Source organism: Mchenga conophoros, linkage group LG17, assembly GCF_057382185.1.
Source record: "Mchenga conophoros isolate Kocher_MC1m ecotype Shallow Benthic linkage group LG17, M_conophoros_male_GT1.1, whole genome shotgun sequence".
Lineage (NCBI taxonomy): Eukaryota > Metazoa > Chordata > Actinopteri > Cichliformes > Cichlidae > Mchenga > Mchenga conophoros.
Genome location: NC_140542.1, coordinates 19,724,622 through 19,749,824, shown reverse-complemented (window position 1 = coordinate 19,749,824; position 25,203 = coordinate 19,724,622). Strand labels below are relative to the sequence as shown.

The window sequence follows — 25,203 nt, the reverse complement described above, 5'->3', positions numbered from 1 at the left end:
GCCCAGACCTCCCTCTCCCCAGCCACCTCCTCCAGCTTGTCCGGGGGAACACCAAGGCGTTCCCAGGCCAGCCGAGAGATATAATCTCTCCAGCGTGTCCTGGGTCTGCCCCGGGGCCTCCTCCCGGTGGGACATGCCTGGAACACCTCACCCAGGAGGCGCCCAGGGGGCATCCTTGTCAGATGCCCGAACCACCTCAGCTGGCTCCTTTCGATGTGGAGCAACAGCTGCTCTACTCTGAGCCCCTCCCGGCTGGCCGAATGTCTCACCCTATCTCTAAGGGAGAGGCCAGCCACCCATCGGAGGAAGCTCATTTCTGCCGCTTGTATCCGCGATCTCGTTCTTTCGGTCACTACCCACAGCTCGTGGCCATAGGTGAGGGTAGGGACGTAGATCGACCGGTAAATTGAGAGCTTCGCTTTTACACTCAGCTCCCTCTTCACCACGACGGACCGGTGCAGCGTCCGCATTACTGCAGCTGCAGCCCCAATCCGTCTGTCGATCTCCGGCTCCCTTCTCCCATCACTCGCGAACAAGACCCCGAGATACTTGAACTCCTCCACTTGGGGCAGGAACTCATCCCCGACCCGGAGTGGGCACTCCACCCTTTTCCGGCTGAGAACCATGGCCTCAGATTTGGAGGTGCTGGTCCTCATTCCCGCTGCTTCACACTCGGCTGCGAACCGTTCCAGTGCGAGCTGGAGGCCCTCACCCGATGAAGCCAACAGAACCACATCATCTGCAAAAATCAGAGATGAGATTCTGAGGCCACGAAAGCGAAAGCCCTCCGCCACTTGGCTGCGCCTAGAAATCCTGTCCATAAAAATTATGAACAGAACCGGAGACAAAGGGCAGCCCTGGCGGAGCCCATCACCCACCGGGAACGAGTCCGACTTATTGCCGGCAATGCGAACCAAGCTCTTGCAACGGTTGTATAGGGATCGAATGGCCCGTAGCAATGGGCCAGACACCCCATATTCCCGCAACACCTCCCACAGGACACCCCGAGGGACACGGTCGAATGCCTTCTCCAAGTCCACAAAACTAACGACTAACGACTAACGACTAACGGACGAACTCTCCTTTCCAGCACCCTGGCATAGACTTTCCCAGGGAGGCTGAGGAGTGTGGTCCCCCTGTAGTTGGAAGACACCCTCCGGTCCCCTTTCTTAAAGATGGGGACCACCACCCCGGTCTGCCAGTCCACAGGTACTGCCCCTGATCTCCACGCAACATTGCAGAGGCGTGTCAACCAGGACAGCCCTACAACGTCCAGAGCCTTCAGGAACTCGGGGCGGACCTCATCAACACCAGGGGCTCTGCCACCAAGGAGTTGTTTAACTGCCTCAGTGACCTCGCCCCCGGAAATTGGCGGGTCATTCCCCTCATCCCCAGACTCTGCTTCCTCCTCGGAAGACGTGTCAGTGGGATTAAGGAGGTCCTCGAAGTATTCCTTCCACCGCCTGACAATTTTCTCAGTCGACGTCAGCAGCGCTCCGCCAGCACTATACACAGTGCAGGTAGAGCACCGCTTTCCCCTCCTGAGACGTCTGACGGTTTGCCAGAATCTCTTCGAGGCAGTCCGAAAGTCTTTTTCCATGGCCTCTCCGAACTCCTCCCACACCCGAGTTTTTGCTTCAACCACTGCCCGAGCCGCATTCCGCTTGGCCTGTCGATACCTGTCGGCTGCCTCCGGAGTCCCACAGGCTAACCAAGCCCGATAGGACTCCTTCTTCAGCCTGGTGGCTCCCTTCACCTCTGGTGTCCACCATTTGGTTTGGGGATTACCACCACGGCAGGCACCAACCACCTTGCGGCCGCAGCTCAATGCAGCAGCTTCGGCAATGGAGACACTGAACATGGTCCATTCGAACTCAATGTCCCCATTCTCCCTCGGAATGCTGTTGAAGCTCTGCCGGAGGTGTGCGTTGAAGATCTCGCGGACTGGGGCCTCTGCTAGACGTTCCCAGCACACCCTCACTACGCGTTTAGGTGCACCAGGTCTGTCCAGCGTCCTCCCCCGCCACCTGATCCAACTCACCACCAGGTGGTGATCAGTTGACAGCTCAGCCCCTCTCTTTACCCGAGTGTCCAGAACATATGGTCACAGGTCTGCTGATACAATTACAAAATCGATCATTGACCTACGGCCTAGAGCGTCCTGGTGCCACGTGCACTTATGGACACTCCTATGTTCGAACAGGGTGTTCGTTATGGCCAAACTGTGGTTAGCACAGAAGTCCAATAACAGAGCACCGCTAGGGTTCAGATCAGGGAGGCCGTTCCTCCCAATCACGCCCCTCCAGGTCTCGCTGTCGTTACCCACGTGAGCATTGAAGTCTCCCAGCAGGACAACAGAGTCTCCAGGTGGAGCACCCTCCAGCACCCCCCCCCCCCCCCCCCCCCCCCCCCCCAGGGACTCTAAGAAGGCTGGGTACTCTGCACTGCCACTTGGCGCATAAGCGCAGATGACAGTCAGGACCCGTTCCCCGACCCTAAGGTGCAGGGAACAAACCCTCTCGTCCACCGGGAAAAACCCCAACGTATATTAGTACAATTTCATTTGATGTAATCCAATAGATTGGTCCAGACTTCATGTCCATGATGTGGTGGCCCACACAAACCACCTATTTGGCTAATAAAACTGAGCATGGATATCGTCACTGTGATGTATTGGCACTGGAGTCAGCATTTTTATATGGGAAAGTGGCATGTTTAGTTAACAGTTGTTTAGCAAGCTGCATTCATAAATTCTAAGCAGATCACACAGATGCACATATCTGCTAATTTGTGCTAAATAACATGCAAATTAAATACTCGATGTTCACTTAGCACTATGGGAACAGACTTTTTAGAGAGACTGTGAGTACAATTAACTGCAATAAGATAATTTCATTAAAATCTTCCAAAAGGTTCAAACACCATAAACATGGACATGAGTTCAGTTTGGTTAAGAGAAGTGAAACACTGATGGCAGCAAATGGCTCCAGCTGTGCTGATGAACCTGGTGAGACCAAGGATGTTGTTGTTTCAGCATTTACAACTAATATATAACAAAATATTTCTGAGCTAGAATTTTAAGATATCCTCCACAAGTAGCAGTCTCTTTAACCTGTTCAACAACATCCCTGAATTAATAAACGCATGTCAATCACAGGGAATTTAATCTCCTTCCACAAAATGTACATTTTAATTATTATTATTATTGTGCCCTGACCAACACGTCAGTGTCTTCCTCACCTCTGTCTTTTTTAATCACCTCAGCTGCACGAGGCTAAAAGAAGCTCAGTATCATTTGGTTTATTTAGCCCTCACAGTGGTAATGTTTTTCTCACCCACTGCCTCGGCACACTGGAAAAAAAGAGAGTAGGACAGGGAAAATGTATTTAGCTGCCATCATGGGGATAGTTTCAGCACTTTTTAAAAGGTGTTACAACCATCTGCACCCCGTCAGCTATAATTTGCATAGCTGCAGCAGCATGGTCGTTTGAAATTAGCTAAGATAATATGTCTTACATTTTACCTAAGGCACTACTCTATGAAAAATAAAGGTAACATAGTTCTGAATCCATCAGTACTGATCAAAATATTTTCAGTGGGCTACAAGCTGAACTAGGAGGATAGAAACAAATTATCGGTTCTATTGTCCTGGTTTGTCCAGTACCAATACCAGCATTGGTGTCGATGTTGTCGATATTTGGATTGATCAGCCCACTTGATTTTCCTCACACAGTTTGGCAGTGTGAGGAAGTGAGAGTGTTACAACTATCCTCATTCTCTAAATCTAAAGTAGCCACCTGACTCACTTTTGGAGCAGCCTCCAGTGGCAATTGGAGGAACTGCAGTTTATGGCACATCTGCATTGGCTTCATTTTTGAATCTTGGATGTTCCTGCTCGGAATGAACTAATGTTCATCAAGTAGATGTTGATTATTAATTTTAGGCCAACGCGACAACCGAAAATGTGAAAAAATATTTGCAGCTGTGTGTATGACTTTGCCTGGAAATTTTTCTTGTAGTTTCAGTAGAAGGCAGCTTAGTACTTTTTTTTTTTACCGGCCTTTGTTGGTATTTGTGCAGGTCTACAGCAGCTCGTGTGCGACACAAACACTGTGACACCATGTAGCAGCAGATCTGCAGCGTTACCACTGAACAGGTTTCAACGTGTTTTCACAGCTTTCTGAAAGCAGAATTTATTAGAGTGGAAGTGAAGCTCAGAGAGGAGAGACAGCAGAGGTACTGGGACAGTGTGTGTGTGTGTGTGTGTGTGTGTGTGTGAGTGAGAGTGATAAGCCAGCAGTGATACAGCAGTATTACATCATAGTGAGTTTGTGTGTTTTCATGGGGAAAATAACACGTGTATTTTAACTTGTGTGTACATCTACCTGCCGCTACTTCTGCTGCTGTGTGTGTGTGTGTGTGTGTGCTGTATTTGATAGCCAGTCTCTATTGTCCTTCATCTGACAGTGAGCTAGTTTCTCCCTGACAGTGAAACCATTCAGCACACACACACACACACACACGCATTTAATTTGTCCTTTATTTTCATTCACACACGCTGATTCACGTGTATTGATCAGTGAGATCACTGCTGCCTGTCGCTATGGTAACCCCTATCTGTCAGCTGACATTGTTTGTGTATAATTAGTCTGGAGGATCAGTCTGATTAACTGCTCCATCCATCACAAAAACACAGAGAGGAGAGCTGGCAGCTTGTTTTAAGGGCACGTTTCAATCTTTTCGTGTCTCTCTGGCAGGTTTCTGCAGTTTCAGTCAGCTTCTTATGGTCGAAGTCAGAAAACTGTGAGAAATAAAACGCCTCTAAGCAAAAGCTCCAAGTGAGTTAATGTAGTTAATACAGTTTAGTATTCAGGCCACAGAAATGTTACTTGTCACCACTTTTAACTCAAAACTAATTAATTCCACACATGTTATGATCAAATTATCACATCTGTCCACCTGAAAAATCCTAAAACCAGAAACAGCAACACCACAGACGTGTGATTGTGTCAGTGTTTCACCGCTAAGCTCCATGAAACACATTAAACTCTACCCACCGTGCTCCCTCTGTGGCTTCATCAGCTCATAAAGCTTTACACGTTAAGAAGAATAACATTTTACTTACTTGAACTGTCTGAGGTCAGAGCACCTCCCACCATCTTAAAGACATTATTTAACAGTTTGTTTCTCTTAGGAGTGACGCCCAGCTTTTCTCTCTTTGCTTTACAAGCTGGAGATTTATAGCACTCTCCCGAAGGCATCATCACAGTCTCATTATGGAGACGTGAGGATTATCTACAATGACATATGGATTTTATGAGTGTGGCTTCTTTTTTTGTAGAACTGTCGATCTATGGATGTTTTTTTTCTCTCAAAAATTAACATTTTATAATTCTTTGAAGTCTTTCCATGTGTTTTTGACATGAGGATGGAAATCAAGAAAATAATAATATTAATGGATTGCATTTTATATAGCGCTTTTTGGGGCCCTCAAAGCACTGTACAATTCCACTATTCATTCACTCTCACATTCACACACTGGTGGAGGCAAGCTACAGTTGTAGCCACAGCTGCAGACGGGCAGACTGACAGAAGTGAGGCTGCCATATCACGCCATTGGCCCCTCTGGCCAACACCAGTAGGTGGTAGGTGAAGTGTCTTGCCCAAGGACACAGCGACCGAGAATGTCCGAGCCGGGGCTCGAACCGGCAACCTTCCGGTTGCAAGACGAACTGCCAACTCTTTGAGCCACGATCAAAGTTATTCATATAACTTATATATCTAAGTTACATAAATAAAAAGGCTAAAACATCTTACCACCATGCTTCTTTGTAATCGCAGACCGTAAGAGACGAGTTGAAGGTACTGAAGTCCCATGTCAACATTACAGTCTGTGCTGAAGGTTAATCCATAAGTTACAGTAGTTGTTAATTCTCGATCAACAAATCCATCAAGTATTTGTAGAGAATGTGATTATTCAGTGATACCAAGTGATACCAAGATGTGATACCATCAGTAAAGTTCACAAGGTAACTGCAGAACTCGACAAACATAACTGATCTGAAGTCTGCTGGCAGAGAAGTAGCTTTATCTCTGTGGAAGTCATAAAGTTGGTTGTTGGTTGGTTTGAAGCCCAGTCCTGACTTTGTCCTCTTTCTTTCAGACACAGTGCAATTTGATGTTGCATTTATCAAATTGGAAATTAGTATAGTACACCAAAAGCAGAACAAAGGTTCATTTCCTGCAGTGGAAAGTGCCGTCTGCTTCAGATCTCTGTTTGGTTTTGAATATGAGAAAAAGGGCACTGCGTGGCTTTGTTGGCTTTGTGGGCTGTAGGCTGTTTGAATATGCCCTACATGCTTGTTGCTAACTTTGTCAAGAATGGTCTGTGAGTCAGAAATGAACATGTAGAGTTTAAGGAGTTTTAAGCAAAGAATGATTGAAAAAATTAAATTAAACGGCCATGTATTTTATTGCCTAGACGGTTCAATTCGATCAGAGGGTTCATTCGGAGGGAAAGGAACCTTAAAGAGACAGAATCTTCTTTGCATGATGGAGCTTTTACCTGCGTCAGTGCATGGGACGATGAGTTGTGTTGACAGACAGTGATTTCTGGAAGTGCTCCTGAACCCATGCATCGATTTCCATGACAGAATCATCTCTGTTTTTAATGCAGTGTCGCCCAAGGGACCACACATTTTCAGCCTTTTCTCTTGCACACAGAGATTTCTCCACCTGCACCTGTCACAGACAAAAACAGACTTTAGACTCACCACCGATGAGACTGAGCCTCATAATTCAGTGTTTTGTGTAATAAAGTAATGGTGGCTGCTGCAAACAGAGCTTGGCTGTTTCCGTATGAAAGCTGCATCAGGAGATTAGACCAGCTGACCTCAAACACCGGATGCCTACTGAATAAAGCGGCAGCAGAAGCTAATTTTCTTTTGCAGACCTGCCAAATTGCTTTTTTTTTTTTAATGAAAATTGACTCAGATGGAGCAGATGTCTGTCTGTCTGTCTGTGAGCTTGAAAGAATCACTTTAGTTTAAAGAGTCCATTGGGAGTCATTGAAGTGAAACATTTTTGACTGAGCTTCAGAATCACAAGAGGGCAGCAGACTGACAGCACACTAACAAACACTAAGTTGGCATCAAAGTCAGATTAAAAAAAGAGCAAAATCTGTTTTTATTTTTCCTTCACAGTCGGACACAGACTCCTAATGTGTTGGTCAGTGTGATTGGTAATGTGTGTAAATAATTACACTGAACTTCAGTGCACCTGAACTTCTGTTTGATGGTGGCTGAAATACTAAAAACCACAATGCAGCATTATTTGAAACCCCTGTCCTTCTTCTGGTTGGCTTCACGGAGGCTTGTAGCCTGTAGGATGGTCTGTCAGATGATTTGATTATGACATTTAGCCTAGTCTTTTTAAAAAGCTAAACATTTAAGATACTGTACTGATGGGAGGATTGCACACCAACTTTTCTGGTGGCACCACCACAAGGTTCACAGTTGTGGCTTGGATATAGTTGTAGTTTAAAAGTAATCAAGAACTTTTGAATCAATTGCAGTAAAATTTGGATTCAAATATATTTTTTCTTCAGGATAAAGCCAGACTTTTTATCTATAGTTAACCTTAAAATTTAGGATCATGTCAAACTGCTGGCATTAACTTTGACATTAAACTTGAATTTAAACAGACATAACATTTCAATGACCACTGGCAGGTTAACACAGATCCTCTCTTCATCATGTTCCTGGGTGGGATATATTAGAGAGCAAATAAGCATTTTATGTTAGAAGAAGTGTTAAATGCAGTAAATGTAGGCAAATGTAAGGATTTGAGCAAGTGTGCAGCTCTTGTGGAGTGTTCCCAGTCTGCAAGGGTCAGCATCTGCCAAGCAGTCCAAGGAAGGAACAGTGGTGAACCAGCAACAGAGTCATAGTAGCCAAGGCTCACTGATGCATGTGGGGGAGTGAAGACTGGCCTGTGTGGTTTGACCCAACAGATGACCTGCTGTAGCTCAAACTGTTGAAAAATGTAATGCTTGTTCTGACACAACAGCATCAGAAGAGAAGGCAAGCTGGCGGAGGCAATGTGATTCTTTGGGCAGTCTTCTGCTATGAAAACTTGAGTTGTGCCATCCATGTGGATGTTACTTTAACATGTACTACCTACCTAAGCACTGTTGAAGACCATGTACACCCTTTGATAGAACAGGGATAATGCGCCCTGCCACAAAGCAAAAATGGTTCAGCAATGGTTCGAGGAGCACAATCATGAGCCTCCAACTCCAACTTCGTCTCAGTCCAGTCTAGCATTTGGGATGAGCTGGACCAACACGTCTGATTTATGGAGGCCCCATCTTGCAACTCAGGTCTTAAAGGATCTGTTGCTAACATATTGGTGCAGATACCACTGCACATCTTCAGCAATCTAGTGGAGTCCATGCCTCAATTGGTCAGAGCTGTTTTGGCAGCAAACGGGAGACCAACAATAATAGCCAGTTGGTCATAATGTTATGCTGATTGATGTATAAGGGCAAGTAATACTTAAATGAGTGAAGCCAAAGCACTGAGAAACTCAGCACTTCAACCTAGATCTTGTAATGCCCCATGGCCCACTTTGGATTTGTGTACAGATGAGCATACAAGTGTTCGAGTCCATACTGCATGAATTAAAATGGATTTCATTAGAAGTCAGTCAATATGTTACACTGTGTTTTGGTGAAGGTGTGCAATGTTAAAGGGGGTAAAAAAAAGACAGAAGTGAAGCTGCTGTCACAGCTCTACAGGGAAAGAGCTGTGATTTTGCTTTTACCCACAGCTTGTCAGGAGCTGTGAGGCACAAAAAAAGAACCTCTTCTCAAGTACAAATTGCCATCTTCACCAAACAATAGATTCACTTTCGAAAGAGCAGATGATCATTTTAATCCCAGCAACAGTGATGAGTTGGAGTGTCTCTCACACACACTTTGTCAGCATGTCATCCTGCAGTGGTTCAGAGGTCAGCAGCCTGACCACTGCATTTATAATTCTATTAGTTTTAACCACCAGCTAAGACCTGCTGACCTTCATCTTAAGTTCAGTTCCAGTGTGGCCATGGTTCAAGTCCAGATGCCACTCTGGGGTCCCATGTCAGGTCTTTGCTGAATTTTTCCTAGCAAAGGGGGTTGTTACTTTTGTTCTCCACTTGTCCAGTTTTCCCTATTTTGCACCGAAGGATAGGGATTTTTTGGCTAATAGCCCATTCAGGCTTCCCAGTGAGGATTACTTTGCTGGTATAAAATTACTATTTTACTCCACTCAAACTGTGTAATCTTTGGCATTTGTCATCAATTCAGCTTAAGAAATGGGGATATTTTTTTATGTTTTTGTTTATGTGACAGGCTATTAATAACAAACTACATATGCAACTTAAAATTCAATCTTTAATCAATTTTCTGTTAAGTGCAGACACAACACTGGTTCATTCCTTTTTTAATGCCTGCTTTCCTATAAAAATGTCGGAAAAAAAAGACCAAAAAGCCTGCAGAACTCTTACTCAGGAGCACTTTAAAAGTTGCAAAATGTCTGGCTCCCTGGACACAAAATATAAAGAAATGCGGGGGGCTTGAGTAAACAGTCTGAATGAATAAATATTGCTACATGTCCATAGAAAAATATGTAAATTTGATTTAGGGTGAACTGTCCTTTATAAATAAATGATGCAGCTGGTCCAACCCCTGTCCAATAATGAGCCCACACTGATCATTAGACTGTGTGAAATACTGGAATCCACCTGAAGCAGAACATTTAACATTCTTGTATTTTTTTTTGCTTCCATCTACAGTCGATATTCTTGCTCACAGCTGTAAATCAATTTTTTTCTTGTTTTATATTTGAACCAAATCAACCAGACTCCATTGTTCTGTCTGGACAGCAGAATATGAAGTCGACCTGATTCACTTATTTTGTCTGTAGATGTGACCCACCTAACACGGACCTGATTCCATTTGTTTTTTCGCAAATTTCGAAGAAAACATCTCTCAAATATAATTTTTCCTTTCTGCAGATATAAACTTAAACTCTCTCTGATTGTATTATTTCCCCTGAAGAGTTTAATATACACGCAGCGTTCTCCTGTTTGTATCTGTCAAATTTAATTTCCTTTTCTGTATAGATTTGAAAAAAAGTGGCTTAATTTCATTTTGTTCTCTGTAGAGCTGAGCATACACTAATTCCAATTTCCTTTCTCTGTATCTGTTTTTAGATCCATCTCAATTAAAATCAGCTTAATTCCATTTCTTCCTCTGTATTTGTCTTCAGATCCGTCTCTATGCTCGGCCAGATGCCATTTTGAGCGGAGCAGGGGACTACGCCCTCCACATTACGAAGAGGCTCCTCGGATTTTATCAGGACTACTTCAAAGTCCAGTACTCTCTGCCTAAACTAGGTAAGGCTGCTGACGTGCTGTCCTTCCTCTGACGTTATGTGGGCTCGTCTCCTTCATTGTCTTGCCAGGATCTGCTCAGTGTGCACCGCAGCTCTCTGACTGTGTGGAGATGAAGTAAAGTTGGGACGAAATACTTGGTTCTCCTGAAGTCTGATTTCCTGTCAGCTTTCATTAAATAAAAACCACACTGTGTACTTACCATCCCTCTGCCGATCCAAATTAGGAAAGGAAAAACAGCTTCCACTTCCTGGGTGTCTCATTTTAGGGAAGTCAGCCAACTCTTTGTCCTTTGTACAATTACTGTTAGGCTCATCAATTTTTACTCATATGGGGCAAAGAAAGCACACTGTCCTCCTTTTCCTTTTGTGTGTTGGGGGCTACAAAGAGAATAGGTCTGGGAATTGAACCTCAGCCAGTTCATGGCAGTTGTAGACATTAAGCACAGTCAGAGGGTATTTTTATTAAAGGAGAAAAGGGTTTGTCTTTACACGCATCAGAGTAAGATTTCAAAGTACTGAAGTTCAATGCCAACTTTGTCCCTTCATCCTTTATATTTTTAGACTCTGTTATATAACTGGTTGAATTACAGTAAAAGTGTAAAAAATGTGATTGCCTCACTACAGACATAAAATAGTTTAAATGCCCTGTAGTTAATTCTTTGAAGCTTCTGAATGGATTTGTATGGCAGTGACAGCTGACCTTGGTGCACTGCAGCTCAGACATGAAACTAAACTACAGTGTTTAAAATGCAAGCTGTAAGTGGCAGTGAAAGGACTTCTATCAGCTTGCATGACAATTATTTTTATTATTTTTTTTGAATTGATTAACACTGTTTTGTCCTCCGTGTTTAGATTGCTAACAGCTAAATGAGTGGAATAATGTAACTGAAGCTGAACCTGAAGTTGAAACAAGTTTGAAAGAAGTTTTGAATGAGGTGGTAAGATGACTTAATGACTTCAATGAAATCAGCACATAATGGAACTGAAGATAAAGCTAAAGTTGGAAGAAGGTGAAGTGGTAACAGTCTTCTTGTTGTAGTTTTTTTGAGTCACTTAAAAGTCAACGTTTTGTAGTTTTTCTGTATAAATTACTCAGGGGTTGAAGTGGCATCCTAACATTGAGAGTAGCTCTGATTAGTTGCCATGTGTTTGTTAGCTAGTCGAATATAAAAAGATATAACCAGACATTACAGAAGCTATCAGGATTTCTATACAGCATAAACTTAGTATAAAGACTTTTACACACTGGAAGTGTTAGGAGAAAAAAAACAACACAAAGTTCAGGATTTTTTTAATGTATATACACACACGTCACGTTTTTGCAACCCGAGACTGAAAAACTGAGATTCTGGTTTCACAAAGAGAAGACAGCAGGACGGAGTATTTCATGGTTTGAGCCCAGATTTGAAGCTGTATTGGCAGTTGGGACCACATCTGAGGAGGCAAACAGATAATTTCAGAGAGCCGATTAATCCAGAGCAGTCTCTAGCTGTGTATCAGAGGTAATGAAGTATTAATTAACTATTTCTATATCATTGTATATTCAGTACTAGAGCACGAACTACAGGTCAGTGTAAACAGCTGCATTTTTAATGCACAAAATAGTGACAAAAACTTAATGCATCCTGTGTGTAAAACTTTTTAGAGGTCTGTGTGTTCTGTGAGTAAATCAAATTGCATCATCAGTTTAAAGATAAATTCGCTAGCTGGGACCACACCCTCAGTTGAGCTGTACAATGGGTGATGGACTGTGGACTGATGCTGCGGTTTGGGGAAGGCCTCGGATGGGACTGGCAGCAGTTCCCGGGCCAGGCAGATCCCCATGTACTTTTACATGTAAAAGAAAAGAAGATGGGGGAGGGGGGTATGAAAAGCAGGTATTGGTGAAGGGGCATATATAGACTGAAGAGCAGATGGGGCATGGATGTGGGTGTGGTCCCGCTCCTGAAATTAACCCTTTAGAGCCGATCGGAGCGGGAACGCTCTGTTATGCGTAACTATTTTTAAATCCCGGTAGCACTGCAACCACGTAAGCTAGCGCAAAAATTTTTTTTGCATATGAAACCGGAGGAGTTGTACTTACATATTGTGCCATCAGCTTGTCCTAGGTCACGGTTTCCTTCCACATAAAGCTTTGCAAAAACTGCATAAAAAGCGCTTTCAGGAACAAAAACATAATATTCCAGAAACACGCTTTGCTGGTCCGATCAGCTGTTCAAAACACTTCCTACGTTGGAATAGACGTCAGCGCGAACTTTTGCATTTCCGCCATTACCTGGCCGAAACCGGAAGTGACGTCATTTTCGCGGAAATGTAGTCTTTTTTGCGATCAGGGCCTCAGGGCCTATACTGCTCTTTTTAAAAGTTATCTTTGACTTTATGACTTTCTGTGTCGTTTCTGGGATGCTTAGGACTGATATTGCACTGTTGGAAATAGTTTATTTTGATGCATATGCTGCTTTTTTGCAAATTTGCAGTATAATATTTATTTTCGTTTTTCCTGCAGTGTATAAAAATTGGTGTATTTCAAAAATAAAACTATGAAGACACTCAAAATAAATTTCCTGTGGTGGGAAACTATTTTGTGCAACTTTTTTGTATTTACAGTTTTGAGTGATAAGCCTCTTAAATTTCTCTAACTACAAATATATGTTAAAAAATCAAAAACGATTTTCAATTTTTTTGTAGTTTATTGCACTTTTTTGCAATTTATGTAATTACTATGCACTTAATGAATACATATTATTAAAATCTGGGCTATAATGGTTGTATTGATGTATAGCAACTTGAAATGCTCCCAAAAATGGCTCCACAGCATGTAAAAATATAATATAAGCTCTGGCGGACTTGGTTCTATGGTAGGTCTTAAAGGGTTAAGATAAAATACCCCCACTTGATGTCTGCTACCCTTTAATGTAGCTTAACACTGACCATGAACATCACAGCCTGCTCTGCACCAGTCCAGCATAGTGCATTACTGCAGTCCTTACCACAATACTGTAAACCAACCAGTTTAGTCTGCAATGAACACTACTAAACCTGCCTATTCATCAAAATTTTAGTCACACAAAATTAGTATACCTCAGCTTTTGAGATGTTTGCTAAATATAAAGCAACACATTATGTTTAGATCAAATAGAAAAAAATATCCAAAACTACAAAACAATACTTGTTGGGCTGTCCTTGCCTTTTAAAATGATTTAGTGCACCTCTTACCATGCCATCAACTGGAGGTAATGCCAGGCTTCAACACATGAAAAATTAACTGGCTTGGCAGTATCATGCATTAATCTGCCTATCAGATTTAATTGTGCATTAATTGAAGGTGTTGGAACATCATTCCAGGTCGTTCCAGCCCACTTTAACACCTAGTGTGGTCATAATTGCTGGATAAGAGGAACTTAATGGAATTCAAATTGAACCTTTAGTTGAAGAACTATAAACGTGGAGGTGGTGGCAAAAGCTGAAAACATATGTATGATAGCTCATGTTATTAAAAGATGAAAATTAAAGTGTTGTCAAGCCATTTTTCAAATGCTGAGAGGAGATGAAGAGTCAGCTCAGATGCGCAATAAATCAAAGAAATCTATATATTTGAATTTTAGATTCCTCACTGCCACTTTGTCTGTTTGTTGTTGTTGTTGTTGTTGTTGTTTTTTTATTGTAAAATTAAACAAAATGATCAAAAGTAATGAAAAGAAGAACTAGTAGCTAGAAATGTCCAGAAAATTTTAGGTTTTGGTATTATGTGCAAGTTTTGAAAAGGGATGTTGCTCCAAAGATTGTCCATGGGTTGCAAATGAAGTGTTGCATCTCAAGTGCAAACTGAATAACCATGAGTTTGTTCCAGATGCAGATAGTGGTAGATTGAAGCAGAGACACACAGCGAGATGGCAGCCAAATATGTGACCTCCAGTCCAGTGTGTTTTGCATAAAAGAACTCTTCAGTATACAGCCCAGAATTCAGAAAAGGTCTGGAGGCTTTCCAGTGGTGTATAAGATGTCTTATCTGTGGGCACAGCAGAATTCTGCAATTTGCATTCAGAAGGAAATTGCTCTAAATCTGATTTAAATTTTACTCAGACATTATGGATTAAGTGAAGCGAGCTCCAAATGAGAGCCAGGGTTTGTCTTTAAAATATTTTTAACTTTTTCATAAGAATGTAGTGGGAGCCAGTGGTGCTGTGCTGCATTTGAGATTTTCTGTCATAATTCAGTTTTTTTTTTAATTCCAAAAAGATGTGTCGAGTGAAGGGTAACAGAGACCATATTGTATTAATCACTGCCAAGAAACACTGTAGTGCTCACAAATGCCTCTGCATTGTTCTATAGTCTTGGTAAAAATAATAAATGATAACATAATAATTTAATTATAAACACTTGGAATTAAATATATGTGTGCTTCCTAGAATTAACTGTACATTCATTTTTATATATTGTCACTTGGTCAGACAAACGTCTGGCTATGAAATTGACTTCTTTCTCTTGATACCCTTTCTGACACAGCTGTCTCAGATATGATGGTGTCACTTCAGTTACCTGTGTTTCCAACCCTCAGACACACCTGCCTGAGGGCTGTCAAACCCTGCTGCTATAAACGGTCCACCGTCATATTAAAATTAAGACTTTGTCTGTGTGAATTAAAAAAAGTCCAATCAAAATCCACTAAATTGCAAAGAAAGTTTACTTTAAGTGCAAAGATGATATAGATATGTCCACCATCACTAGTCTGTAGTGATATTATCTGACTAAACATACTATCAAACTGTCTCCTGAGGGCTTTTCCTTCAAGATGGATTCATGTTTCAGCGTGCTTTGATAAATAAAATGTTCAGTTAAAGGATAACATGAAGCTTTGATCTTTATTTTGACAATATGGTTTGATTCATGGTTCATGTTGTGCTTGATTTTCCTTTGCTGTTATGTTACTGACTGACCTTCTTTTCAACATCCTGTCTGTGTCTTCCTGTCTGCACCCTTTACACTCACACTGTAAAACTGAATAAAAAGTATAAGGGAGAAATGAGTACCAAAGTAAAACAGGAAGTAACTAATATAAAGGTTAGACAGTGGCACTTGTTGAAGGCCTATACCCACATAAGGTGTGGTGTGGTATACAGCAAACAACCAAATGTGTGAGTGCTCACCACTGTACTGTGCTTTCACTCACCAGTCATTATAAAAACAAATCCAAAAAACTAACTCCTAAAGTCAAAGTAATTCTAAGCTTATACCAAAATAAAGTTCTCTTTTTTAGAGTGAGGACAGCTGTCATGCTTTGCATAATTGACTTGGAAGCTTGTTTTTAATCAAAGCATGCCACTTTAAAGTGTTTCAAGTGTCATGTCAACACATTTGAATATTTTTGCTTGGCATTTTAATGCTAGTCAGTATTTTTCCTCTGCTTTACCAGAAACATGAGCTGACTGAATCAGTCAGTTGAAACTTTATAGCAGTATGAGCCTTTTTCGTCTGTGCGTCCTGGGCTTTCCTCCTATAAAACCTTCAGCCTTTCTGCAGCAGTATATATGTGCAGCCATATTTGCTATGTAGCTGTGCTATTTGCTATGCTTCTTCCTGCCCAGATTAATGAATCCTCTCAGAACAGTCAAATTTCATCTCATCCTCCTTCTTCTTTTCTTCTCGTGTCTTTATAATTGTTTGTGTTTTATTCTTCTGACCTGCTAGAATCAATTAGTTGTGTTACAGCGGTACATTTCTTTTTTCCTCTCTTCACCCAAACAAGCTAATGTGATCACTGAGGCTCCATATTGTATATGTCAGACACTTTCTTGCTGTCTACATTCATCCATCACATTAGAAATTCACTTTCAGTCAAAGCTTCCTGTTTGTTTTCATCGCCTCAGATTAGGCCTGACATTTAATTCCACCCTCCCTGACCTTTACAGTGATATTAGCAGCATTAACGAGCTGCCCCATGCTGAGTTAAAGGTGATGTCACATCCTGTGGTCCAGACCTGGCTGCACAAAAGTGTCAGGTTAAAAGCTTGAACCTCTTTGATGTCAGGTTGTGAGGAACGGGTTTTATTGGCCTCCCGAATCTGTCTTATCTTTTATATAATGTAACAGAAACGAGGTTTTCATACGACAGTAACGATGTAATTGAAACTAACTGTAGAAGGTAATGAGGAGTAATGAAGAGTAGCATGTAAAACAAAACAGGCAGATAAGTCTGCATCATGTGCATTGTAGCATGTGCATTAAGTTAATTCCAGATACTGCAGTCCACCTCAAGGCACTTGCATGGGTATATTATATATGTATATTGAAAGCATATGGCTTTCACAGGGATTCAACAATAGAGTGAGGACATTTAATGAAGGGAAAGATAAATATGGAGTGATGTGAAACAAAGGCTCCCCTGTCAGAACCAAGGAAGATGCAGTTTATAGGTGGAGCATGAGACCCCTGGGCTAGCAGTGACTGCAGCATGATGACAGTAAAAGATGCACCAGAGATCTTGTAAGCAAAATTGTAATTTAACTTGGAAGTTAAGTAATTGTCTGATGGAATACCATGTACAGAAAAAATTATCCGGTGCGGATAAAGTCATACAGTGTGTCTTAATTTGAGTACTCCCATTAGTACACATCATGCAATGGAGACTGTATCCTATGTGCGTACTTGTCTAGCTGATGAATTTTAATAAGGACTAGTATTTCTGAAACAGTGATTTGTACACCTAGAGGAACATTTGCGAGGCTTGACTATGATTGCCGTACCAGCCAGGAGCATTATGGGTGGGATTCAGATTTAAGCAATGTTCACACTGGAATTTTAGCCGACCCGAGAGTGATTCTTTTCTGAAGTGTTCTCTCATATCTGTGTTTGAGACACTGTGAATTTTTAAAAACTTATCTTAAGTCCACAGTAAACCCACATTTTCCATCATGCCTAGTTGTGCAGGATAGAAGTTGATAGAGAAAATATGTTTCAGCCGGTTAGCGTGTTGTCACTGTGATCCTGAACAACAGTCAGACTCTCATACGGATGAAGAGTCACCCGAGGGCTGTTGTGTTACTGTGCCAAACAGTAGTCCAGAAATCCCCAGATGTCCTCCCAGTTCACTGTTTTGAAGTTTTGAAAACTCATATTAGATCCAAACTCAAGTGTCAGCTGTGGTAAATACACGAGTGCAAAGAGAGCAAAGCCTCTGTGTGAATTCCTCTTTGATTTGACTTTCTGTTTTAAATTGAGTCAGATATTTCCTGTATGTGAATGAAAGTAAGTGTGTGTGTGTGTGTGTGTGTGTGTGTGTGTGTGTGAGAGAGAGAGAGAGAGAGAGAGAGAGAGACATAATGCGTGTGTGTCAGCAGCGACTGAATGCAGTCTTCCATTAAAAAGGAGTTTTGTGGGCGTTCCCCCGTTCATCTACATATAAGCACGTAATCATGGAGTATGTGTCCATTCATACTGATGATGACATCAGTTTTTACCACAGTTTGCCTCTAACCCCATCCTACTGTTGCCATCTTTCTGTCTTTCTGTGTGTGTGTGTGTGTGTGTGCATGGTCCCAAAGCCTCAGGGCTCCATCTGTTGTCATGCAGGGCATCAAGCTCCCCTGAGAGAGCGAGAGAGAAATGATGAGCTGAGATACAAATTTAAAGGGACAGAGGGAAAACTGCTCTGCACAGACCGATGACAGGCCATAAAAACAGAGTAATAGCAGGAATAATTTTGGCTAGTTGTCCTGTTAGAGACAAGCGTTAAGATGTCAGTCTGTCTGTCCAGCTCTTCTTCTGCTTCACATATTCCAACATCTACAGCTAAAAAAGTACAGAATGTATCTGTTGGATGATAATTAACCCAAACAGTGTCTTTACTAGCTGGATAAATTCTGGATATAATGTATATGGACATCATGGAACTCAGAGCTGTTGGGTTGTGGTTAGATTGGACCATGGTTTTAGTCACAGATAAATATCAGGAATCATCCTTGCATTTCCTGGAAGTTTCCACAAAAATCTATGGCATCACTTTAATACAGTCCACTGTTGGTAGCATAGTTTTATGCACAAATCAGACACTACTAAAATTATGTTTCCTGTTTGTGCTTTAAAGTAGGTGTAGAAAACGTGATCATTGGAGAAACAACTGTACATTTAAAGGATAAAAAAAATGGTGATCCAAGTATTTTGCAAAGTGTGGTGAGCCAAATGACTGGCAAATGAAACTAAAGAAGTAACATTATTGGTGACATTAGCGCAGATTTTAATCCAGCTGTGTAAAACCAATACAATTCAAGCATAGCTACTTCAGAAAGGTCACAGAGTCTTGACACCCTTACATTCATCCAGCTGGCAATTCTTATAGAAGATGCTTCAGTCCACTCACAGCTGCATTTGTCAATATTATATAGTTTTGCAGTATAATGGCCATGGTTAGTTCCTTGGAGCTACGTTACAAAATATATCTGAGTTCTAGGATTGATTGTCATCTTTCCAATTTTTAAAATCCTCTCTAAGTTTGGATGCTAATGTTTGTAAACTTCCGTCTATTGAATTATAAAGACTGTCCATTGACTTGCATTTGCGTTTGTCCTACTTAGAGCAGACCATCATCTATGTGTTCTACCTGTGTATTGTCACCAGGGGGCACTGTCAAAGATGTTGAATAACTTGTCTGTGTGCTTCTCTTGCTTGTATTTGTGTTTTTGTTGGCCGATTAGCTGAGTTCCTGCTGTGGAGAAGACTAAAGTAATAATATAGTTGTTAAAAAAAAGTTTGTGTTGTTATTTCTGTTTTTTTATCTTTAATGTTTTTTGTGGTCATCATTTTTATGGTGCACCCTGCTGACACTCCTGTACTGCACACAGATGTGTCTGTTTAGTTTGCATGCCCATAACCCTTCACTCTGTTTACCTGCTCAAACTGACAGAAGTGTGATACCCGAAGTATGGAATTCCACTTTAGGCCATTAGCTGCTGCATTTCACAAATATTTACCAGTTGTCAGAGATGTGGGTGTGAATTCTTATTTATCTTTATAAATATACCATCCGAATTCTTAATGTGCACTTCATGGAGCTGTATTGACAGTGCAGATTATGCACAATAATGTGAAGTTTAAATACCAAAGTATGGAATTTGAGACACAGAAAAAGTTCCCATATAAGGAATCTTTCTTACTTTTTCATAGTTTTTGTTTTCTTTTATAAAAGAGTGGTATTTATTACGAAAATGTTTACTTTTTTGGCCAAGTTGCTAATTGTTACTTTTCAAACATGGCAAGTAACAACAATGGATGACGTTCCCAACAAATCCCAACGTTAACATGAGACATACTTTATATTTCACATGCTTGTAATTTAAAAAAAAAAAATCATCTGTACAGTAAACTTATCAAATAAATAGATCTTCTTCCAGTGCAAAGATTTTACTACATAAAACTGGACTTGAGTAAATGTACCTGGCTGTGGTTTCACTGGTGCATAATTTCACTGAAGCTATACAACTCACTTCAAATATGGCCTCCAGCTCTAAGCAAGGACCAAGTTACACCTGCTCAGGGAAAACGTCTGGCTACATCAGTGGTTCCCAAACTTTTTTTGCTTGGCCCCCTTTGTTTTACAAGAAAAAAATGTCTCTCTGTGCAAAATGGGTTTAAAAACATAAACAACTGTGGGATACTGTTAGTCCGTGATTTGAACCGGGGGAACACATTGTGGCAGGATCAGCCTGATATTATTTGGATCCCACTGTAACTTTACTGTATAACGAGCTAACATCTCCAAAATGTCAGGAGTAGTTAGTCATTACAAGAAGTGTTTGTGAACTACAAATCAAGAATGTGGGATACTGTTTGTCCCTGATTTAAACAGCCCAGCGCTGCTCCCGCCGCAGGGAAAACCAATTATGCAGGGGAGACCTACCTTGGCACTTGTGTGCAGGTGAAGCCAAAGGGAAGACATGCTTCACCATATTTTCTAGTCTTTGGCTTAGAATGAACTTGGTTTGGAAACATATTCAGGTATGCTTTATCTCCTGCTTTGCGTTTGTGTGGCCGCCCCGCGCTAGCAGTGTCCAAGCGTGGTTTTTTTGCCCCTTTTCATACCACGCCCCCCCCCCCCCCCCCCCGCAATGGCTCTGCGCCCCACCCAAAACCCCTAGGGGGTGGGCCCCACACTTTGCGAAGCTCTGGGCTACATCATGTCTGAATTTTAAGTTACCACATTGACCTCAAGCAGAGTGCCAGCTGAAGTTACACACAGATGCAACAACAGCTGCAAAATTCAAGTTTTGGGAAGCTTAGCCAATCAGATGTTGTTTCTCATGATAACAACAGATGGGTTATCTCTGCAAACACTGACTGGATTCAGAGTGTGCAAAATGCTTCACACACAGTAGAAATCCATTAGTGACTTTCTGAATTTTTTAATATTTCAAAGGATCCAAGTGAAGGTTATAATCTCAAAAGCCTAAATCTAATGTTGCTTCAGCAGATGTCAGGTGCAGTCTCTGTTCTGTACTGCTGAACTTCAGAAGAAGCAGGATGGAAAAGCCACAAACCTTTTATTCCACCCATCCATCTATCCACTTCTGCTTGTCCAATTCAGGGTGGAGATGTGGCTGGAGCCTATCTCAGCTGTCATAGGACGAGGGGAGTGGTACACTGTAAACAGGTCATCAGATAGATGCTGAAATTTACACCTATGACTAGTTTAGAAACACCAGTTGACCAACCATGAATGTCTTTGGACAGCACAGATCATTGCTTCATATCAACAAGGTCCTGGGTTTGAATCCACTGGCCTGACACATTCAGCTATGTGGAGTTGCATGTTCTCCCTGCGTCTGTGTGAGTGGATACTCATTCCACGAATTTTTCATTATGTGATGATTCAGAGCGTTCTCACTCCCGAGGCGTAACATGTCGACGTTTTGTCACGTCCCGCGGCGTTCTTATGGTACGCGGCGGGTTATGGCTGGAATCCAGTGCAATGACGCTCCCGCGGGAGTAGACGTTCCAGCCCTGTATTCCAGCCCTAAACCTAACCTTATCCCTAGCCCTGACCATAACCTTATTCCTGACCTTAACCAGGACTTTAATGATGTTAAATAGCGTGTTTCTAAGCGATTTGAAGAATAAGAGCGAACATGTGTAGGTTCAGTCCAGACGGTTCTCATATTTCCTCTTTTTCCGAGGTCGTCATTTAGGAACGTGGTGGGTAGCCGAAAACGTAATATGGTGACGATTTGTCACTTAGCGTAAAATGTTACGCTTTGGGAGTGAGAACGGGTTGGATGATTACATACCAAGAGTAAGGCTACGTTCACACTGTAGGCGAAAGCGCATCAAATCCGATTTTTTGACCCTATGCGACCCATATCCGATCATGGTCTGACAGTGTGAACGGCACAAATCTGATATTTTCAAATCTGATCTGGGTCATTTTCGTATGTGGTACTGAATCCGATACATATCCGATGTTTTAGAAAGCGACTGCTGTTTGAACGGTCATGTCGCATTAAATCCGTCTTTTACGTCACTGACACAAGACAGACGCCAATTATCAGCTCCGGAGACGCGCCCGATAAGACATCGCGAACGCTTCCTGGCCATCCAGCATAGATGTCAGTGAAACTGTTGGGAAGACAACGTTGGAGAAACGTGAACATTTTATTTGTACTGTATAATCTGCAGATTCTGACAGAAATCTGCAACTATCCTTTGAAGCACCGCTCCTCTCTAAAACAGCAATAAGGATCATTATTAGGTTATTTACATTATTATGTAAATAACAAAATAACTTAAAGCAAAAATTGGGAAACGTGAAGTCCGAAGTCTTTATATTAAGGGCCACCTGTCAAACAATATTGTTTGCTCTGGGTCTAAACAGAGTGCGTTGTGTATGACGTCTTCTTTTGCGCATGCAGGCCGCTTTGAGCGTTCACACTAGAGCGCGTTTGCTGTCACATTTTATTTGTAGTGTGAACGAGCAGACAAAAAATCGTATTTGATCAAAAAATCTGAATTGAGTATTAAGACCTGCAGTGTGAACATACCCAAAGACCCCCCGGCAGATTCAGACTCACAACAGTTCAAAGGTTTTATTTACAATCTCAGGGTTAAATAGCAAAGTCAGCTCAAGTGAAATTTTTCACTAAGAGGAGCAGGCAGCTTGCAATCTTTCAGTGACGCTGGAAGGGTATTTACAGAGTTCCCAGTGAAAACTGAAGTTAATCCACGAGACAAGGTTCCAGCAAACTAAGTGGAGCCCACCAAGAGCCTCATAGGAGAGGAGGCGAGAATGTGAATCACAACCAGGAAATTATTGCGAACATTTAGACTTTGGAGCCCAACCTGAAGCAAGCGGAACAATCTGGCAATGAATGGAAGGAAAGCCCTCCTTAAGTACTGATCATCATTACTGATAATGATGCAGGTGTGATTGGGGCTTCCAATCACCAAAAAGGAGAAGCATGACACACTAAAGTAATCAATCTAAGTCAAGTATCTATCTTTTTAACTTTTTAACTTCAAGTATCAAGTATTTCCCAAAACAATCACAGGTAAAGGCTACGAATAAATCATATTTAACTTACATGAGTCTCTCCTTCTTCTTACTGTTCCCCAAAGAATGGTTCAGAGGGAAACTCAGTCGGTCACAGCAGTGCTGCTGCCTCGGCCTAGTTCTGCTGTAGATCTCTTGCATTTCAAAGGAAGTTCTTCCTCCCCACTGTTTCCAAGTGCTGGTCACGGGGATTGTCTGAATGTAGTGTTTACTTTACAGTTCAAAGAACTTGAAGCAACTGTTTTTGTGAACACATAATACCTTTTGTGCCTGTTGAGCATGAAAATCTGGTTTCTTGGGTAAAGTTGAAACTTTGACTCCTGGCCTCATAGTTACTGACGTACAGTGTGACTTCCCTGCCTGTCTGCCAAACAGTCCATCACTTCTACCACAAAAAGGCAAAGAAGCAGAAATCTGATTAGATTTCATTTGTGAAGAAATGCTCTGGAGGAGTGAGGAGAGGCTTTAGATGATGTATTTTATTATTAAGTCAAGTTTTAAAATCCTAGTCCGGCCGAGGTTTAAAATTTACACACCTATACGTTTTTTATTTGTTCCCCTCCTCTATTTCTTCACTTCCTTTACTTCACTTTCTTGTTGCTTGCAAATGAAACCCAGAGATACTTGAGCTCTTTCACTTTCAGCCCGAACCCAGTCCCACCCTGGGAGTTATTTTTTCCTCTCGTTCTTTTCAATTGTGAAGTCGAGATAACTAAAGAAGCGATAAGGGGCCTCTCCGGGCTTCCGTAGGAATTTATTTGACTGTTCCAGCGGAGCAGAAATCTTGCCGCAGCAGAGTGAGCAGAGGCTCAGGTGATCCGACTGTCAGGAGAATTACACTGAATATCTGAGTGTGTCTGAACGTGTGTGTGAACACGCCAAGTGGACTAATGTGCTCTGTTGAGTTCTGGCTCCATCTGGGATCCACAGAGAGACAGCACCGCCTGAGGTCTAGCACACGCGCCGAAACACACAAACCTACATTCCTCCACTTCTGTATCTTTTCATCTTTTCTTTCGGTCTTTCGTTTTCTTCCTCTTTGTCCCTGGCTCTTTCTCTCATGCCGTCGCCTCGGGGTGACACACAACAGCAGATGGACTAGACTAAAACGCTCACATGACCACGAGCACATATATTAAATCGCACACACACACACTCACACACACACACACACACACACACACACACACACGCGTGCAGAGCTGCAGGCCAGTCAGCTGTCTGCCTGCTGCTGCCTCAGTGAAGATGAGAGCCGGAGTCTTTTCCAGTCATCCGCCTCATTCAGAGCTGTTTGAAAGAATTTAGCATTAATATTCAATAAAGTGAAGAAGACATTGTTTTACAGAATGCAGACTTTACAAAGTTTCCCCACAGAACAAAAAGAAAGTGAACCTATTTTACCCTGCAGTACATTGTCTAGCTTAGAAAAACACACATTTCAAGTTTCTGATGAAATCCCAATGCGTCCAAAAGATGTTGAATTTATCGGGCTCAACTCTGGAGAAATGTATGCTGAATGATTCCCAGCCTGGACGTCTGAAGTATATCCATTTGATGAATGGTGCAATCGCAAACGTATAGTATTATTGGATGGAGTATTTCAGTGTTGGAATCAAATAAACAGTATAGGCTGGGGAAATAACACCACCAGTACTGGGGGGGGGGAAAGAACGAGGTATCATTTTCTCTTAAACCCACATTTGCATCACTAAAGTTGTCTGAGACTCACCGGGGCCCTTTTGGCAAATATTGAAAACTCAGAGTGTATTTCTTATGCCTGAATTATGCTTGTACTGTGAATCTTTGTAGAGCCCACAGTGTAGCCTTTGCACATGGCCGCCAACATTCATACCTGTGAGGCTTGCATCTGCATCAATGTGTAGTTAGATTTTATAGGGAGGTGCACTTGATCTTAGGGTTTAGGGTTTCAGAAGTTGCAGTTATGAGATTGCAGATTTAACACAGAAGCAGTAACATGTTTAAATATTTGCTTCTCTTAATCTGGACCCCAAGCAGTCCCATGGTCCTAAAAGTCCAGAGAGCTGAAAAAAATGTATACTCTATTATAAGTACTCATATGGGGACAATTTACTCTAAGAAAAATAGTCAATTGTACTGCAAGCAATTAAAACTTTGCTACTGTATGGTTGTGCCACAACATCTGCTTTTCCCATGGTGCAACACACTGCTCTTTCAACTGCACATCTTGGCTTTTTCTCCAACTAACTGATG

At 41.9% G+C, this 25,203-nt stretch overlaps 1 protein-coding gene across 2 annotated transcripts in view; it reads left to right on the top strand.

Annotated features, from left to right (window-relative positions):
- Window positions 1-25,203, top strand: part of LOC146555393 (thyrotropin-releasing hormone-degrading ectoenzyme-like) — a 271,026-nt gene that overhangs the window by 94,305 nt on the left and 151,518 nt on the right. For both annotated transcript variants that reach the window (XM_085253024.1, XM_085253025.1), the window contains exon 4: window positions 10,311-10,437. In XM_085253024.1, coding sequence (XP_085109150.1) covers window positions 10,311-10,437 — 127 coding nt within the window. The remainder of the gene's footprint in view (window positions 1-10,310; window positions 10,438-25,203) is intronic.